General features: G+C 31.1%; 1 protein-coding gene across 4 annotated transcripts in view; it reads right to left on the bottom strand.

Annotated features, from left to right (window-relative positions):
• Nucleotides 1-1,734: 1,734 nt before the first annotated feature.
• The window catches only part of LOC143085570 (sodium- and chloride-dependent glycine transporter 1-like), a 47,248-nt gene continuing 27,163 nt past the window's right edge, over nucleotides 1,735-21,819 (bottom strand). For all 4 annotated transcript variants that reach the window (XM_076262010.1, XM_076262012.1, XM_076262011.1 and 1 more), the window contains exons 6-15: nucleotides 21,447-21,579; nucleotides 20,523-20,657; nucleotides 19,514-19,617; nucleotides 18,900-19,024; nucleotides 17,910-18,022; nucleotides 13,828-13,959; nucleotides 10,795-10,894; nucleotides 9,732-9,832; nucleotides 6,827-6,994; nucleotides 1,735-5,934 (exon numbers count right to left, since the gene is read on the bottom strand). In XM_076262010.1, coding sequence (XP_076118125.1) covers nucleotides 5,737-5,934; nucleotides 6,827-6,994; nucleotides 9,732-9,832; nucleotides 10,795-10,894; nucleotides 13,828-13,959; nucleotides 17,910-18,022; nucleotides 18,900-19,024; nucleotides 19,514-19,617; nucleotides 20,523-20,657; nucleotides 21,447-21,579 — 1,309 coding nt within the window. In that variant the 3' untranslated portion in view covers nucleotides 1,735-5,736. The remainder of the gene's footprint in view (nucleotides 5,935-6,826; nucleotides 6,995-9,731; nucleotides 9,833-10,794; nucleotides 10,895-13,827; nucleotides 13,960-17,909; nucleotides 18,023-18,899; nucleotides 19,025-19,513; nucleotides 19,618-20,522; nucleotides 20,658-21,446; nucleotides 21,580-21,819) is intronic.

Here is a 21,819-nt window from a genome sequence, read left to right as displayed (position 1 = left end):
TTGAAAACTGGGCCAATAATCAAAAATCTAAGTACATATTTAGATTCAACAAAGTTTAATTTTGGACCCTTTGGGCCCTTATTCCTAAATTGTTGGGACCAAAACTCCCAAAATCAATCCCAACCTTCCTTCTATGGTCATAAACCTTGTGTTTAAATTTCATAGATATCTATTTACTTAAACTAAAGTTATGGTGCGAAAACCAAGAACAATGCTTATTTGGGCCCCTTTTTGGCCCCTAATTCCTAAACTGTAGGGATCTCAACTCCCAAAATCAATCCCAACCTTCCTTTTGTGTTCATAAACCTTTTTTTAAATTTCGTATATTTCTATTTACTTAAACTAAATTTATAGTGCAAAAACCAAGAAAATGCCTATTTGGACCTTTTTTGGCCCCTTATTCCTAAACTGTTGGGACCAAATCTTCCACAATCAAGCCAAACCTTCCTTTTGTGGTCATAAACCTGTGTTTAAATTTCATAGATTTCTATTTACTTAAACTAAAGTTATAGTGCGAAAACCAAACGTATTCTGCCGACGACGACGACGACGCCAACGTGATACCAATATACGGTCGTATATTTAGTTTATACAGAATAACAAACAAACCTACCAAACATTTCTTCCAACAATTTACCAAAGAAAAGAAAAAAATCCAAGATGTCACTTATCATATGCATTAATATAATGTCTTTTAATAATTTTTTTTAAAGTTAGTTGTTTCCCTTCGTACAGAAATGGATTGGTTCATCCGTGCTTGAACCGAGACTTTACTCCATGTTTTTGTAAACGGTTAGTGAAATATGTAAGAAGCATGGCATGGCATACCACTGTTATGCGGATGATACGCAAATTTACCAAGTAAATTGGGATGACATAACCCAGAGCCCAGAAGATTGTTTGGAAGATATTAAAACTTGGATGTGTACAAATATGTTAAAGTTAAACAAGGACAAGACCGAATTGATTGTGATTGCTCCAAAACACAAAGTCAAAAGTCTTAGTAAGTTACAACTAAATTTGCATGGAACTATAGTAAGTGAATCTACATGTGTTCGAAATCTAGAAGAAATTCTCGACCAAACCCTCAGCATGCAGCAACAGACCATTGCAATTGCCAAATATTGTTTCCATCATATTCGTAACATAAAACGGATTCGATCATATATAACGGAGGACGCTTGGAAAACTCTTGTGTGCTCTCCTGTTACGTCGCGACTTAATTATGGTAATGCTTTAATATATGGTGTGAATGCATGGAGTCTATCCAAACTTCAGCGTGTTCAGAACATCGCTGCCAGGCTAGTAACCCGCAAAAAGAAGTGTGAACATCTAACTCCAACACTTATGACTCTTCATTGGCTACCATATAAATTCCGATCTCCTTTTTTTGTTAATTATGCAGCGGTATCTGTTATGCCACACCATTGTTTTGTATTGTTTGTATATATGTAAATATTGTATTCCTCTTGTTACACATAAGTAATGTGTCTGGGTGATCAAATAAAATTGTCAAAGTTGTAAGATGCTTTTTTTGTTTACTCTGATTTCCAAGTTCTGTAGTCAAAAAATATTTTTGCAAATGAAAAATAGTGTTCAAATTTGTGTTTGATTGAACAACATCATTAAATTGTGTCGTGTGCAGAAGATATAACTGACATTCATTTACACATCAATAACCTCTATGATAATGTATAAATCTTATACGTTAGTGTATATCATCAAAACAAAGCGTTATACAATAATATTTTATTGATACCAAAACAATAGCAAGGAGGAAATTTGAGACATTAAAAAATAAATTTTACCCAGAAATATTTTCTTTATTTCCCTTATAAAAGAACTGTAATACATCTTAATACTTTAAGGAAAGGTATCTTATGATTGATTTGATGAAATGAAACAAAAAAGTCGAGCATTTGTGTTAATAAAAGTTTTTAATGCTAAATGTACATATACTTTCATTCAAAATCTCGAAAAACATAAAAATTTATGTATTATCTACCAGCAATAGTCTTCCACAGGAAGTAATGTTAAAGCATATGCATCTACACAAAACCACATTCTGTTGAGCAAGCTAAATTCATGCAAATGAAAACATCACAACTACTATTACTGTTCCATTCCTAGCGATCGTCATTATTCTCCACAATATTGCAACAACATTGTACTAACTGCATGGAATAACTAATTGCATGTTGTCGTTCTAGTTTACCTTTTTATTTCTCCAATAAGAAAAGGACTTTTTACATTCGGAGTTAAGTATGAAGGCAAGACCAAAACTGTAATTGTCATACATAAACATTTTTATAGGGATTTTCCTTCAAATTCGAGTGTCTTGAGAACCACAAGACCGTATAAGCCCTTTGGTAGAAAATACATAGTATGAAGCTTAATATTTCTATTACTGTGGTAATTTTGAGAAATTAAATATTTTTATATCCATTTCTACTTCCATGAGTCACTTGCAACAACACATGTATACAACAATTATAATGGATTATGTAGGACAACTATAAAATCAATGAAAATACAAAGGGGACAGAGTAATCGAAAAATATATAAATATATATATAAAAGTTTAAGAGTAAACCAATAAATCATCAATATAATGAGGTTTTTGGTTTATTGTCAGCTGTGATAATTTAAATTAAATTCTTTTTAAACCTTTATAAGAAATTGTTTTAAATGCTTTATGACTAGATAAAAAGAAATGAAAGCACATGGGCTTAACTGATCTTAAATTTATGTTCCAGTTCTAAGTCAGTCACCGAACATAATATAGAAACACGATTATCAGTACGTTTTCACAACATGCAATGTCATATTGAAAATCGACAATCACTTAATCTCAGAGGCGGATTGAGGGGGGGGGCTGGGGGCCCGCCCCCTCCTTTTGAGAAAAAATTTGGTTGATTATATAGAGAATCACTGAATCGTGACGGAAACGGGCCCCCTCTTAGACACCCAGTGGGCCCCAACTTATGAAAATTTCTAAATCCGCCACTGAATCTCACACGAAAACGACCGACTATATGTTTGTCCGGTGTATTTGGGATTGACAAATGTTCAATCGAAAATCATCTGTTATTCAATTGAACACAATACATTTTGGTAAATATTACAGAGAAAAAGAATGAAATAAATATGACTAATATTATCTGTATTCAGACAATTGACTAAAATGTGTTTCTGAAAGAACGATAATCCTTTTCTTCATGATAAGCTACGATAGTTTAAAAAAAAAAGGATTAGCCCCCACTTACAAACGCAGAATATTGTAAAGTGCCAAATGCTCAAATCAAATCCTAATTAGTCTTAAATATAGAATTCATTTCATGGTCAAGGCAAATGTTATTATACGTGATTTTATATTTTGGCATCTTAATTTCTATGCAAATGTGGAGATGTAAGGGATTTAAATTGCAGAAAACTTTAATAAATCCTTTTTAAGACCTAACATGTATATTGCACAACGGTACAATGAATTAGTGAGAATTATACAATAAGGTGTTATAATTGTGAGTTTGAGTGTAAACAATTAATGTTTACGTAAGCAATTTTTTTATACACAGTTCAAATTATAAATTTCAAACTTCATTCAATTTCCCATTCAAAACGCCCCCATTTTTATCAAATACTAATGCTTTGGATTAGGCTATTTACTTCAACTGATGTATTCAAGTGAAATTTTAAAAATACAATATTCTCTACATATATTAAAAAATAAACTGAAATTTCTGCTTTAATTGTATCAGAATATTTGAAATAGTCATTGACCAACTTGTAGACCGAAGTTTGTGTTTAGGAAAGCGCATGCATTATTACTAAAATGCTAATGTTATATAAAATATATTTCGACATTTCAAAGCTTCCAATGTATAGAAATTTCTGTGTTGATCTGTGAGTAGAATAGTCCCTTATTTACAATATGATTTAATTCATACTTTACCCCCCAAAAAAGAAGCATAGAATCCTATCATTTCATTGGTCTCAGGCACTTTACAATAGTCTAACATGTAAAATCATGAGCTATGGGGGAAATTGGCACATGCATATACAATATTGGTCCCTTCAATTAAAGCATTGCGGCTATGAGGTCATTATCAATTATACGGTTCATTAAAAATGAAAACAGAGTATATATTTTATAAAACTTATAATGCTGAAATTTATAACCTGTTAAAAGACATTCTGATTTTTTTTTTTGGCTGTTGTTAACATATCATATATACAGTCTTTAATATATATTTACATCTTTCGTCAGTCAAACATATTTTGTCGTAAAAGCTATGTTGTCTTGAAACAAAGACAACACGACATCCACCGGTTTCACATACAATCTGCTAACATAGCACAAACGAATATACAGACGATTTCAAAACAAATTTGGAAGTACTAACTCTATAAATCAAGTTTTAATATAAATGACAACTGATGGTCTACTGGTAATTTTTACCAAATAAAATGAATATTAATGAGATGAATAATGCACACGTAAATAAAATGCACGTGTAACACTTCATTGTGGTCATGATGACAATCTGTTTGGTCTTCTGGTGATTTATGTTCAATAATATGTCCCTAAAATGAATACAAATGCGTTGGAATAATGGACACGTGAATAAGATTCACATTTTAAATGTCATATACAATATAACAAAAAATAAGAACTTCTATTTACCAACTATAAAGTATCATGATATTAGCATTTGAAACTACAATCAGGTCGGTAATTTTGCACTATCAAAAAAAAAGAAGGAAACAAGGCTGATTTATTTTCGAGACTTTCGCAAAATGAAAAATAAAGGACTTTCGCAAAATGAAAAATAAAGCAAATGTTATTCGTAAAACTTGTATCTTTCATTATTAAACTACATCAAGTAAAATAAATCGCAGCAATGCTGGCTGGAATTGGCTAAACGAGAAACAAACCATCAGTGAAATAAGTTGATTTACAGTACATAAATGTTCACATGCATCTATTAAACATATTCATGTTACTTTAACATATTTGGATTATAACGTCTTTCAAAATTAGTGCGACAAGTCTTACCAGTAATCTACCATATCCACTACAAAAATGACCATGTACTAATAATTAACTTATTAACTATTGATATGTAATCTATTCCTTAAAACTGATTTCTTTATCATATCTGTCTTGGTAAACTTCTCTTCTTAGTTGGTATTTTTTCATTACAATGATATTCAGAAATAACTTTACCGGACCAGATCAGTAGTCAGAACATAAATGCCTCTTCAGTGATGCTAAAGGCCAAACTATTTGTGAGTCAAAAACGTCTTCATTAAAATTGAAAATAACTATTCACATATTCCATAAAATGACGATAGTCTATCTAGGGGTCGAGTGAGCAGTGAGTAAACTTCTTGTGAGACATGTCATTCTAACTATGAAATGAGTGTTATTCATGTGTTTGCTTTTTTCATGTAAATTGTTATTACATATTGTGTATATACCTAATATACATGGGTCAAAATGGATCACAATGGTGAAAAAATACAATCTTATATTCGTTAAGATTTCGATTGCATAAAAAAATGTGCTAAATATGAAGGTAATTAAATTATTATGAAAAAAATGACTATGAAAAAAATGACTATGAACGTATATGATGACTACATAAATCAGGCATCTGCAGTGCCCCGTCTCTCTAAATCAAACAATAGAAAAACAATCATGTTTTTGGTAAAACAGTATCCTCCTAGATTTTGTTATGATATATGTTTTGTATTGGACAGAGCACATTGTTCACTATCAGGATTACAGTTGTCGTCGCCACACATGATCGTAGGTGGGAAATATATCTCTCCTGATGTACCTAAAGATGACCTGCTTGCCTCATATTTGATTCGATATCTCTCTACCGCTGGACCCCATAGTGGGCTAGGCTTCGTTAACTTACTTATTCGCTGTAAAAGGAGATGGATGAATCAGAAAAACCTATATACGACACATATCCAATTGATTAAATTGGTGTCGCTTTGTATATCAAAATATGAACCAATGTTTTTATGTTTTTTATTTTTAAATATTATGTCTAGAAAACGAAATTAAATGAATTTTTTCGATACATTGATAACACTATGTTTTTTTAACTAAGTATAAACTTCACAAATTCTATGGACGGAACTATTTGCTTTCAATACATAATTAAGACTGGTGTACGCAGAACAGATCAATGTTTAATTTTAATATTCATTCTTCAGTTAGCACTTTTGAAAAGTATACATTATCGGGTTTTCTATACATCGATATCGTAAATTATCAGCCGCGAGCTACAATATGAACCTTTTTGGCGAGTGAGCGCAGCGAACGAGCTAAAAAGTTTCACATTGTGTCGAGCGGCTGATTTTTTACGATATCTATACGAAGAAAAACCGATTATCTGTTTATCGTTCTATTACTGGTCTTTTCCCACTTTCTAAGACAGTTTGACGCTTGACAAAAGCAAGCTTGATATCGTCTCCTCTCGCATTGTGACGCCGCTGATAACTCCTCCCCTAACATTGTGACGTCTCGTTTTGAAGCCTTGATACGAGAATTACGGAGCGACAGAGCAGAGCTATATAGGCGTAGGGAAGGACGATAAGTAGTTTTACTCTCTGATGTGTTTTGCTATCCAGGCTGATAAGTATTGTCTTGAGCAATTATTGAGTTCTTGGTAAATCAAATGTATCAGTAATCAGTTTGTAAGTTGCGAAAGAATATATATTTATTTGTTAGCCATTTGCAACAGCCTACATATCCTTAATTTGTTAATGAATTGTCTACTTAGTAGAATTTTAAAATGCCGATACTTACTTGTATTAAAGTTCCGTCAGTTGTAAGAATTCCAAATAGCGCATAAGCTGGTAATGGTAGGATCGAAGCCAACCCTAACATCCAGCCAGCAGCAATTGCCCAATCTGGATACTGATAATCACCATAAGACACAGGTTTCAGCTGAATTACACTGAACAGCCAAACGCCCTATTAGAAAGAGAATAAACATATATCTGAATATCATCTATTGTTAAGCGACAACATTTATTTTCTTTTTTTTCAAATTGTATATATATATTTTGTTTTCATTATTAACAAACACTGCTTTCTGAGGACGTATGATATATATATATATATGACATTTTCAACGGTGTTTAGTGTTATACCCGAGGTGAATAACTCTAAACAGGGTTGATAATTTTAAATATCTCACGACTCATTATCATATGGCAGTAACTGTTTTGTCATACCGAACAAACACTGTGCGGTTCATAACATACTCATTCCCCGCCAGTAAATCATACAAAAAAGAAGACGTTAGACATATACTAGTATGTAAAATATAAATATACGAAAAGTGTAATAGACTACAAATCCTGAAAACAATTATCGATCAAAATGACGATACATAATAACCATTTATCATATGCAAAATGATCCTACCAATATTAAAGTGAGTCCTACGAGTGAATATCTTAACATCAACGGTTAATACTATTATCCAAGAAAGTAATTAGTTATTAAGTTAAGTTTCAATCATATAGCTCTTAAATGGAACTTAGAAGAACATAATAATTTTCAATATAATTGTTTTTATGGTGATTGATTTCAGCTGAATAATTGTAAATTTTATTGATTATTACGTTAATGTTGACAAAACCATCTCCCTGCCATCTCTGAAAAAAATCGATGTTGGGGTATTGAATTCGCAGTCGTTATTTTGGGTGAACTAGTTTATAAATATATAAATGGTATCGATATTTTAATGATAATCAAAAGCCTGTGTTTCTCTCCAATCTCATCATCAATTATAAGTAGTAAGTATAGAGAGGTATTTCGACAAATAATGCCCTTTCATAAATGCTTGAAACTGAATTATTTAAAAACCAAAACCAATTACACACGTTGAATACTTTAAAAAAGATCCTTTATTGCTAATCTTAATAAATGCTGGATAATGTTTCTATCTACCTATTTAAGATGATTGACATTAATGCTTAAATTGGCATGAAAGTCCGCGGACAATAACCCCTATAAGGACAGCTATTGTTGATGATTATTTCTCAAAATAAAGTTAATGCCTATCTAATATATTTTTCATAATAAAAGGCAGTATAACTAATATTGGAAAACAATCAACACAGGACCATAATTCCTTGTGTCATCAAATAATTTTGGTACGAATTGAAAGAAGGTCGACATTCTGAACATTAAAAGTCACTTGCATTTTGCTACGATTTCCTATCTTTAGCTGTGATGGCTATGGTGTTTGCTATAACGTTATATAGTTTACAAAATATTATTGTCACAGACTCAGTGTTAGTCTTTTGAAATAAGTTTCAATTGAACAATTTATCTGACGAACATAATTTTCAAATAATATAAAGATGTACTGTGGACAACGTTATATGCTGGCAAATTAAGTCCTTCATTTCTTTATCTTCATTCGCGTCTGTGTGTCTCAGAAATAACATTTAGAACTAGAGGCTCTTAAGAGCCTGTGTCGCTCACCTTGGTCTATGTGAGGTTCGTGTTGTTTATTCTTTAGTTTTCTATGTTGTGTCATGTGTACTATTGTTTTTTTGTTTGTCTTTTTAATTTTTAGCCATGGCGTTGTCAGTTTGTTTTAGATTTATGAGTTTGACTGTCCCTTTGGTATCTTTCGTCCCTCTTTTAAACAAATAACACAGATGGATTCATGACAAAATTGTGTTTTGGTGATGGTGATGTGTTTTTAGATCTTACTTTACTGAACATTCTTGCTACTTACAATTTGCTCTATCTATAATAAACTTGGCCCTTTCGTTTCAGAGGAAAATATTTTGTAAAAATTTACAAAAATTTACCAAATTAATGTAAATTATTCAAAATTGACTATAAAGGGCAATAACTCCTTAAAGGGTCAACTGACCATTTTCGTCATGTCAACTTATTAGTAGATCTTACTTTGCTAAACATTATTGCTGTTTACAGTTTATCTCTGTCTATAATACTAAGATAATAACCAAAAATGGCAAAATTTCTTTAAAAATTACCAATTGAGGGACAGAAACCGAACAACCAGTTATCTAAATCGTCTGAAAATTTATGGGCAGATAGATATTGACTTGATAAACAATTTAACCGTATCAGATTTGCTCTAAATGCATAATAATTGGTTTCAGAGTTATAAGTCAAAATCTACATTTTACCCCTATGTTCTATTGTTAGCCATGTCGGCCATCTTGGTTGGTTGACTGGGTCACCGGACACATTTTGTAAACTAGATACCCCAATGATGATTATGGCCAAGTTTGGTACAATTTGGCCCAGTAGAGTAGAAGATTTTTTGTTAAAGTTAACGACGACGGACAACAGACGACGGACAACGGACGCCAAGTGATGAGAAAAGCTCAATTGGCCCTGTGGGCCAGGTGAGCTAATAGTATTAAAATCGATAAAGATCAAATATTAACAAAAGGCTGGCAGCTTGACAGCAAACCGGATTTAACGGTGTATTTATTTAGGGAATATACATAGCATAACTATATTGCTCCGAAACAGAAAAGTTTTATTTCATATCCAATTTTTAGACAGAATTAACAATGAAGTAGTGTAGATGACATATCAATATCTAATTTGTACATTTACTAATAAGATTAGACGCTTGAATTTGCATATATTCAAAACACTTACATTTGTAGATAAGCAAACGCTTACATTTGTATACATTCAGAACACTTACTATAATGACGATTGGTGTTATAAATTTCCAGCATATCTTCCACCATACTGACGGCTTATATCCAATCATCAGTTCGATGTCACTTAAAAATCTGTCAGCACCTGTCACACAAAATGATCATAATTAGTCTTATCACATTTTATCCATCTTTGTTTTGTGTCCTTCCAATTCAAGACGATTATGATTTTGTATAATTGTAAATCATTAATCCAACAATATCATTCTTAAATAAAAGAATATCCATGTACGTTTGTGTTAGTTTATGAAGCTGTTCAGTGTGTTTGTTGTTTGGGTTATTTCTCTTATAGTTGATGTGTTTCCCTTAATTTTGGTTCGTGACAAGGATTTGTTTCAGTCAAATCGATTTATGACTACTGGACAGCGATATACTACTATTGCTTTTATTTAGATAGAAAAGTTTCTAAGGTAATCATGAATTTTCTGATTTTATGTATTTCAGAGTTCATCATGTCATGAATGGGTTTATGTACACTGATCATCCAGTATCAGATTTGTTTTATGTAAATATAATTTTCTACGGAGTGTTCAATTAAAACAAATTTCTGCAAGTAAATCCATTTGAAGCTTTTGGTTTACTATTTAGAACATTTGTGTATCAATTAAGGTCACATGTGTTTTTATCCTTTATTTTTGTCTTATTATTATTCTAAAAGGGGATCAAACTTTTATTTGCAAGATGCTGTTCAGTTTAGATGAAATTACAAAATGAAACCATATGCAAAATACAAAGTTTTTTCTTTTATAAATGTTGCAAAATTGTGAATAAAAAATTAAAACGTTTTCTTAACTGCAAGGTACATTCTACAAAATGAATTGAACGAACTGTAGATAGACTTTTGTATTCGATAGTCAGGGCATATAGCGTTCTCGTAATGCGGCATCGCATTGTACCTATTGTTCAAAAACGCAATTAAAGGAAGTGCTGAAAGCTGTGAACGATATATATCCTTTACCAATACTGATCTATATGTAACAATACAATCGTCCAATTATATAATAGTATTCACTGAACTACTACAATGCTCACTGTGTGTAAACTTACCATATACCCAAGCTATAACAACACATTCTGTAAATGACAGCAACATCAATGAGAAGACAGCACAGTACCAGTCGATGATCTGCAGCACGTATATCCCTCCCTGTAACCAGCAAATAATATGAATATTGGACGAAATTGCTACTTCCTCAATTTAGTTATCAGGTAACCACAACCAGTCTTCCATTTATTTTCATTTTCCTTTTACATAGAGTTATCATTTTTATTACACAACAAAATGATTCGCTGAGCGTAGCCTGATACGACTGCAGAGGTTGAACCCTGAACAGTCGGGGAAAGTTGGTCAATGCCACTGCTGGTGGAGTTTTAATTCCCCGAGGGTATCACGAGGCCAGAAGCCAGCACTTCTGTGCTGACATGAGATATTATTGATATGGTCATATTTATAAATTAACTGTTTACAAAACTTTCGAATTTTTGAAATACTAAGGCTTTTCTTCCTCAGGAATATATTACATTGGCTGTGTTTAGCATTACTTTTTTGACTTTAGGTCCTCAATGCTCTTCAACTTTGTACTTTATTTGGCCTTTTATCTGTTTTGGATTCGAGCGTCACTGATGAGTCTTTTGTAGACGAAACGCGCGACTGGCGTAAATACAAAATTTAATCCCGGTATCTATGATGAGTTTATTTGAACAAACTCTTCAAGCTTGATACTGTCTTAATTTGGATTGTAATAAAATTTTTGACATTATATAGGTTTCTGACACAAAATAAATGTGGTAAAAGATCTAAGAAAAATCTATTGCGCACTACTATGCTCTTGTGCAATGCTGTTCAATTGAAGATTTCTTCTTGAAACTTTAAAAAAAAATGTGAACCCTATAAAAAAAATCTCTTTTTTGCGGCCCCCTTTCTCCCGCTCCTAGGAATAATTACCCCAAATTCAATCCCAGAATGAAACCTTGTAGGACTTTTTTTTAGAGAGAACCATATACGTAAACACAAGTTATTGTCTGGAAACTAGAAAAATGCTTGTTTTTTGCCCTTTTTTTTTGCTATTCCTGCATGTTTTGGGCAATTCCCCCAACTAACATTTCAGCCTTCCTGTTGTGATATGGAACCTTGTGGTACAATTTCAGAGATATCCATACACTTACAATCAAGTTATTGTCGAGAAACAACAAAAATGCTTGCTTTTGGTCCTAATCATAAACTGTTGGTTCCTTTTATTGTATTGAACCTGCGCAGAGATAGAGATCCTTTCACTTACACTAGAGTTTTTATCCGGAAACCAAATGTGTCCTCGGTTATAACGACTACGCAGACGACATCGACGACGACAGCACGATAGCATTATATGAACCAACAAATATTTTGTATGCACGACAAAATTATACCAATAATATAGAGTTTTCTTATTCAAGTGACTTTTCATACTTTCTTCTTATAGTTATAAGGGCAGCCTAATGGCAATGGAATTATTCAAATCCTTAAATCTATTTATATATCCACTAAAAAGTAATTCAGAACTTCAAAGGTTCATTGAGAACAATACACGATGTCTGAATATTCGTTATAAAAGCATCAACATTTCGCATGTTTTCCTCGACTGCACGGCACCAAATTTACTACCGACATGACCCACAAAAACTGTCGAGGGCACATGACCTCGTTATAATTCATAAATGAACAGACAGGTAAGCATAAAATACAAAGGTAGATTAGCACGTGTAATAGTCTAAGGTCGATTTTCTTTGTTCTGTTTGTACACCATAGATAAAACCTATACATTACATGTTATCTTTTTAGTTATTAATCATAGCTTGTATGATACTGATTTTTTTTTTGCCTTGTATGCAAATCACTACTTTTTTACAAAATGGAACAATCGTAACAAGCCACAGCTCCCTAATAGTTCAATGATTCTACTTCTTCAATATATGTAAAATAATTAAAATACCCAACCCTAAGGAAAATTGAAACTGAAATAGTTATCAAAGGTACCAACCAGGCTTATGATTTTATACGCCGTTTCGTCTTCATAAGACTCATTAGTGACGCTCAGATAAAAAAAAGTTATAAAGCCAAACAAGTATAAAGTTAAAGAGCATTGAGGACCCAAAATTCAAAAAAAAAATGTGGCAAGTAAGGCTAAGGTATCTATGTCTGGGATAAGAAAATTTCAAATGATCCCTACTTTTGTAAACAGTTTATTTATATAATTTGACTTCTGGACTGGTGATATCCTCTAGGACGAAACATCCACCATCAGTGGCATCGAAATGAAAGTAATTTATCGAATGGCAAAATCAGAAGCTCAAATAAATCAAAAGAATCGGAAACAACTGTCATATCAATTGACACAGACATATCACTTTTAACCAATTTACAGATGAATGAGTTTCTGAACTTAAGTCAGGAAAAGGGTATCGGGAGGGCAAAGCAAGACGTTTTTTTTTCGAATCATGAAATTAGACTAGACGCTAATAAAAGACTGAATCCTTCAAATTGCAGTTTTACCTAATCAATAGATTAAAATTGCGAATGATTCATATAACAAAACTACGACGATTTTTTTTCGATTTTTTCATTATAGAAATTGTCTTGCTGAGTTATGCTATTCAGAGTTTTCTATTGAGTTTTAAGAGATTAGTTATAACATAAACATTGTCCCAATACATCATTTGATCGCAATAAAAACTAAACAAATCAAATGACAATTTTGCTCACCTTTACTTGTTTGTCGATCGAAATTTGCATACTGTTTGTAATTTCTCTCTATCTACTTAAGTGTTTTCTACTATAAGCACCGGACAAACAACACAACTAGGTCATCAACAACGCCAAATACAACCCTTGTACGCTTGAATGCTGGACAAACCGCAAGTATTGCACAGACATTAAATGTGCAGCCTTAGTCTACATCGTACTGTAGCTGTTTGAGTTAAAGGACGTCATTTAAAGTACTTTTTCTTTGATATAATAGCAACGTAGTATTACATCATGATAATGTACACTCACTTACATCCAACCTTAGTTTTACTGAAAATAATACTTCTACAAATACCTACCTCCATAATGCATGGAATTCCCAATAAAAACTCTACAAAACACACAAATGCAGTAAGCAGCATTTTCCTGTTTCGTAGATATTTTGGATATTCATCTATAAATGCACTTATCATTGTCTCAAACATTCCAAACTACAATTAGAAAGATAAAAATATGCTACAAAACAAGAAATTTCTTTTACAAACGTACTATTGAAATATCGATAAGAAGCTGGGAAATGAATGTTTTAAAAAAGTACAATTCTTTTGAATGATAAACATTAAAAACTTCGAAACGGAAACCATTTCTAAACTTTGCAGACAGTACTAATGTATTCCAAACATTCCCTTATATTTTCATTTTCATTTTCATTTATTCCCAACTTTTACAATATGCATGCATTTGTTTATTTCCAAAGAAAATATTGTTGTTCTGTTCTTAAGTACACCATAATTTAGGAAAACATTAACGCTTACTAAATGGTTTTGTCGAATAAGTTTCGATACATTTGTTCTTCTTTTACATTTAGCTGTTGTTGCATAAGACATATTCAATTTAATACGTATCCAACAGTTATTGTTATGTAATGAATTATCAATCAGGTAATTATTTATCAAGGTCCGAAAAATATACACTGGTTTGGTTTTGATTCAGGCACCTAAAGATTTGATTCAGCAATAAAAAAAAAATCATTCACACTTTTGTTTGTGATTTCTGATTAAATGAAACTCTAAAAAAAATGTGGCGTTATATTTGAAAGCATAAGTATGGATTAGAGAAAATCGTGTATCAGAACTTTTTCTTTTAAATTAATAAATAATTAGGTTTAAGAACTCTATGTGTTCTATAATTTTGATAGATCTTTACAGAAATCAAAATTTAAATAAAAAATGGCATTAAAATATCATATAGAAATAAGGGTGTATATGAGAACAAAAATACAATGAAACCTGCAAATCACATAATTGTGTCGCTAATATGACATGCATGATTAAGTGTATAAATGCATAACTTGTAAAATATTTGATTTGTCATTTTCTAAATTTAAAATAAATATGGATTTTATTATCAACTATTTATCAACAGTGTCTTTACTTAATGAATGCATAAGATCATAGTATCGTAAATCATATAGAAGCTAGTACATTTGGTCATTTAGCATAACTTAACGTATCATTTTAGCGACAAAATATGTCATTAAACAGTTTTTGACCTTATATGACCTTTGTGATTACCATTATACCTTGTAATTAAACCAATTGGTGCACTTCATGAATAGTTCAACTAACAACCCTTTCACAAAAAGGGAGGTAATAAGTTTACATCCTTATCATTTCTGTCTTGATAGAAATTTATATTTCTTCACATTTGGTCTTTACACACATACACTCTGAAATATTATAAATCTAAAGACTTGAATAACTTCTTTAAATTACATGAATCAATTCGAATCATTTTTTTGAAAAGAAAGATAATAAAATTCATAAATGCACCGTTCATATTTATATATATATATATAGTGAATATTTATATCAAGAATTGTTTACCACCATCCGGCGATGATAATTCTGTTTTACGTTGACTTCCTTTGTTCAGCAGCACAACAAATCATCTTGGACCAAGGATATGAATAGTATTCATACGCTACCACACAAATTCTCGCACAGAAAAAAATCTCTCAAAGCTGTATCTTATAAACTATTTGAAAAAAAAATCCGGTCACTTCACAAGCCATAAAAGTGGTTTTATTAAGAACGAAAAATTTTTACAAAAACATTTTACAGAAGTGCAACATTTAACTAAAACAGCATTTAAATGTTTTTAAAACGCTTTCTACAACTCTTTTTAAACGTTTCAATTAATAGTTTTTTTAATTTTTATTTTTTTTTCAATTTTGCAGATTCAAGTAATGCAATTTGAACGGATTGTTACAATCGTTCACGTTTTTCCCCTAGATAAAATGATTGTTCATGTGAAGTTTCTAATGGCATATATATATTATGTTTGGAAAATACTGAATAAATATGTTGTAATGATGAATGGATTCGGATTCAGATTTTTACAAAAGAAGTCAATGTTAGGTAGTTAAATTTGAAAAGCCCAGGTCATAACATTAAGTGTGTTCCTCGTTTCGTCCCCGAGGATATCACCAGCCCAGCACTACCTAAGCCGTCTTTGGCACAACTTTTTTGGATTTTGGGTCCTCAATGCTCTTCACCTTTGTACTTGTTTGGCTTTATTACTATTTTGATCTGAGCGTCACTGATGAGTCTCATGTAGACGAAACGCGCGTCTGGCGTATAAAATTATAATCCTGGTACCTTTGATAACTATATATATATGTTCGTATTAATTGTCAAACTTCAAGCAATTTCTCTTTTACTAAAGACACTAGTGTATTGTGGATAGTGGGAAGATAGTAAATTTTATTTTTGCCTCATTTTTAAATTATCCATTAGTGGGAAAATATGTCATATCCTAAGACCGATTGACATCTAAACTTACTTTTTAATATAACTTAAAAGCGTTTGAGAAACTTTTTCCAATAACATTCATTCAATACATGTCCACATAATCTTATTTGAGATAGTTTGCGCAAATCTAAAAGTTTTGATTACAAAAGGCTGTGTCATGAAATTCTTTTTAATTAGGAATATAAAAAAAATGTTATGAAAGATTTCCAGTTCGTTCTCAACTTATTTAAAAAATAAACTGTTTTACCCTTAATGTTAAAATATAATCAAAAATCAATTCTGAAAAGACAGTTTTTTCAAACATATTTGTGGACATAATGTATATTCAACTCAACCTCTCATGCGCATATACACTCTACCTTGGGACTTTACCTGTTTGCTGTTAAAAAATAAATATCAAACACATTAGATCATTTTAAAGACATCTACTTTAACAAATACTAAGATGCTATAAAAGACTCCATTCTGCAATAAAATTCTTAAGAAAAAAAATCTTAAAATAACATGATTGGCTCAAATTTAAATAATTACCTATACATTAACAAGTTTACTCAACATTGCAAGCAAATACTTATTTTTTAAAAAGATTGAAGAGAAATATTATGAGTCTGATAAAATAATGTACATGAAGTACGTTTAGTTGTTTTAAAGAAAACAGTTTACTTCTATCATGTGTACATTATTATATTTCCGCAAAGCAGTTTACTTAATATTGTTTTCTTTTTTAAGGAAGACAAACACTTCAAAGTTATGTATTGTAAATACATAACGTTGGACGAGGATTTCAATATTTTTATCTTCGATGCATGCCTTCTCTTTTTATCTACATTTAATGTCATTTGAGATTGAGGACAGTTCTAGTCAACTTTTGATTTAACCAAGAAGAAAAATATTTGCCTATAACTTAATTAGAAACAAAGTTCATATTTATGCGTTCAGTGTCTGAAGATTTAATATAAAATATGTCCAACAAGAGGTGACTGTAAGGATATTATAATACAATTAAAATTTTGAACTGTTCTCATTCTTATCTTTATTTAAAAGAATATTAATTATCCCCAAAATAATGTTAACGGATAAATTTTACAACGTTTCGTGAGCGATAAAAATAGGGGTATATGTTTAATATTTCGAATTAATGCAGATCCTTCTGCAGTGAAAATTCAAAATTGAAGTACTGAAAATATACCTCTAATAAATGTATATAAAAATAAGGACACCTATTGATCATGATTGTTGCCTTTTTATATAGTACATAAGATAATAATACATAACATTTCTGTATATAATCATGCTTGTATAATCTGTACCGAAGAGGTCCATAAAACAGATTGTAATCAGGAAACAGGAGGTGTTCCAAATAATTAGGTGATCAATGAAAAGAGATCTATATAAAATAGAATAACTTTACACTAGCTGAAATATTACCAATATTTGTTAAAATGTTATAAAATGCATGTGCCCGTACGAATTGAAATATTTTTTTTAAATTAATGTGACAATTTTTATTCTAGAAACCAAAATAAACATAAATTATATATGTGTATTTTAGAAAAACGGACATACGCATTTTCAAGAAGCATGCACTAAATATTTAACTTATACACTTAAACATTTCATAAAGTTACTTGTGTATCCAATCCTACAGACAGCAACATCAGGAAGAATAAGACTGCCCACAGTGGCGATATCGGAAGCTTGGCGAGAGCTGCTGGGTAGGCAACAAACACTAAACCTGGACCTGTACAAATATGTTTATATTCAAAATAATCTATATATGCGAGTAAAATGTGTTAGATTTCATTACAGGATATATTAATTAAGTTTTAACAAATCCGTGTAAAGCTTCAGCAATATAAAATTAATATGTATACTGTAGTTAGGGAAAACATACATAGACAGACAAGTATGTGCAATTTACATTAAAATAGCATAGAATGTTAGTAAATTATATGAAGTCATCATTATTTTGTGAGCTAATTTTACTGTGTAGTTGTGCATGAATTATTGAACACGTATAGAAACAGGTGCGTAATAGTTCATGAGGACAATATGACTTTTATGTTAACAAATCACACATTTCAATGTAAACGTTTGTAATCATTTCCTGCATGTTTCATTGTAAATTTAACATTACAGCTAATTAATACATTTCCCCCCGATTACCAGGTAGAATCCAGCATTTTCTACATGAAAAATGAGAAAATTGCTTGAATATGACAGTTGTTTTCCATTCGTTTGGTTTGTTTAAGCTTTTGAATTTGCCATCTGATAAGGGACTTCCCGATTTGAATATTTTCTTGGAGTTCGGTATATTTGTTATTTGAATTGAAACTTGGTATCTAAGCTGAGTTTCAACCTGTAACCTGTCCGTCATATTTTGGATAGTGAGAGAAACACCAACAACATTTTGAGCATTTACAAATGCAAAGATATGGCAGTTGTAACGTTCGAAATATAATTCGATCCAACTAGCAATGCTTACCTAAACTTCCAAAATTGTCGAATATTGTTTATAGCCTCTTGCCATTTCGATAATAAAAACAGCCATACAAACTTAAATTTTGTTCTTATGAATTATAATTAAGTGAGTGTCTTCAATACAACAGCATGCGTACCTTGTTTAATAGCCTCATCTATTTCAACACCTGTTTCATGGGCCATAAATCCAATGATTGAAAATATCACAAGTCCAGCAAAAACACTGGTTCCACAGTTCATTAGAGGAACCATCATAGCTTGTCTGCAAATGGTTTAAGAGAGAAAAACCTTATCATAAGCGACTTTTTCAAATTAAAAGACTGTTAAATATTGTTTGTTTTAACATTTCCATTTTCTTGAAAACAGTTATAAATGGATTTTGATGACGACTGCTCAAATGGGGCAACAAAGATGTCAGTACACATTATCACTGAAGATCATCGGATGAGAAAGTTTGCACATTTGTATTTATCTATTTGTTTTAAATTCAATAACAAGGTATGCTTATTTTGCTATTTTTTTCACTCTTAAAATAATCTGGACAGATAATAGAATTTCCACAATTTTTAATAATCTGAAAATGTTTCTCTTTCGACATCAGGATAAGTATTTCAAAGATGACTTTGATCATCATGTTGTTAGTGTGCTGTTTATATATTAACTATAATTTGTATATGTGAAAGAAATATAGAGAACTATTAAATAAAACTGAATATACACCACAATATATTGCTTGAAAGTCAGTTTATACCTGTAACAGTTGTTATTAAACTTATTATAACTAGATAATGTTATAAGACCTCCCCACGCCATTCCCACAGAATAAAAGATCTGTACAGCAGCGTCTCCCCATACCTGAAAAATAAATTTTGTACGTTAATTACAGCTTCTGATTTGATTTGTGACAAAGTAAACTTGTTTAACTCAGCACTTTCAACTCTAACAAAAGGGAAAAAACTTTATAAAGTTCACCTATGTATGTTGATGCGCCTTACATGTTCAGTTTCATTTTCTATCTTTCTAGAAATGAAGTTCGATAGATGATAGTTGGTATGAACTTGAATACCATATATTTATAGGATGTATTTGTACAATATTTCGTTGATGCAATGATAACTGATTTCAAGGACAAGTAAACTGAAGCAACAAGGCAAATTTATATTCTCACGTTGATGTAACATTATATGATCATGTATAATTCAAAAGATCAGAGTCGACAGGTTTATCAGTCTTGACGCCTCTTACAGCAATCAACCAAATTGAAATGCGAAAATCAATACCAACCATCCTACGTAACTACTTAAGCTAGCCTTAACACTTAATACCACACAGGAATTGATCAATGTTTCTTCAGATTACAAAACAACATTTACGTCGTTTTTTTCACAAAATGATGAAAATTGTTTCAGAGGCTGACCGAAAATGATAAAAACAATAACAAAAAGTATGCAAGAAAAACTTAATCTTTAAACCGCGAACAGACATATAAATGTATGATGAAATCATAACGGAATCTTTGAAATAACAACAATATTTTAAAAAAAAAATTAAAATTTTTGCGGTCATATAAAAACTTAAATAGTCACGTTTTTCATACTTTAAATAGAATAAATACTTTACTGAATGGTACGTGTATTTATTGCATCTACGTGACTAATAAAAAGGAAATCAGTTCTATACTTAGTCAGTTGTTTACAGTATATTCAGTTAAATAAAAGTTGCTAATAAAATAAAAACCAATAAGGTGTAAATGTCAGTACTTGAAATGTTGCTAATTTTTCCCACTTTGGTATAAGATACCACTTCAATCCATCTACAGCTCCAGGCAAAGTGACTCCTCGAATCAATAAAACAAGTAATACCAAATAAGGAAATGTAGCAGTGATATACACAACCTGAAAAACAAAAATGTGGTCTTATATATTCATTTAATATGTATTTTTCATCATCCCGTGCATAATTTACATATAAAAACAATTGACTACTTTTTGAGAAATATGCAATAACAGTGTATCTATCAATACATTTGCCTGTACAATACAGATGGTAATATTCAAATGATAGCGTAAGAAGCAATCCAACAAAAGACACACATGACACACATTGATGTGTTTTAATACGATGGACAAGAACAGCCGATTTTGACATAGCTGATATGCAGGATAAAGTATACGTTGACACCAATGTGATTTTAATGGAAAATGCCTGTACTACGTCAGCAATATGATACGTGTTATTTTCTTGTTCCGTTAGTTGATAACATTTTATTAGTTTTAATGGACTTCCCCTGATATAATTTACTTTGGGGCTATACTTTTTATTCAAGTTTTGCATATATGAAAAAAAACACTGTTAATTGAAAATAGATCGCTCACAATATATTATTCTACAAGTGCATATACATATTCAACGATAGTTAAATGTGAAAAACATTAAAGTAACAGGTGATGATTAATAAAATATGTTTGAAATTTATAAAAAAAAAAATGTCAGAAACAAAAGGATAACGCATATGTTGTATACACGAGTACGATTGTCATTTACAATTCATTGATGATACTGATGGTACCAATTTGACTGCATCATTTTTATTCCCGGTGTTCGGACACTTTCATAATCATGATAATAAAATATCATTATGATAAACAAATTTCTTTCATCTTGGTTGAATTTCATTTCATTACCTTTCCTGACGATTTCACACCCTTACAGAGACAAAGGAAGACAAGTATCCAAGATCCCAAAAGACACAAAAATAGTTGCCATCTCAGTTCACCCATGTTGTCTATGCCATCAGTTATTTGTAGTACATGCTTTCTAAAATAAAACAATTGTTATCTCGTTAACACAATAATATGTAAAGGGAACTGATTGGAATACAAATCAGGAATCAAGTTATTAAGCTGTAGCGCATTTTAATGTAATGTAAATAAGTAGCTGCCTGCATTAAAAGAGATACATTACTCTTAAGTTAATATCACTGGGTTAGACTTTCATGACTTTGTGCCATAAAGAGTAACTTTTTTATTTCAACATTAAAATGACATTTTAAAGCAG

Source organism: Mytilus galloprovincialis, chromosome 8 (assembly GCF_965363235.1).
Source record: "Mytilus galloprovincialis chromosome 8, xbMytGall1.hap1.1, whole genome shotgun sequence".
In the NCBI taxonomy this organism is placed as follows: domain Eukaryota; kingdom Metazoa; phylum Mollusca; class Bivalvia; order Mytilida; family Mytilidae; genus Mytilus; species Mytilus galloprovincialis.
Note: the sequence above shows the minus strand (reverse complement) of the source record. Positions and strands in the feature narration are given on the sequence as shown.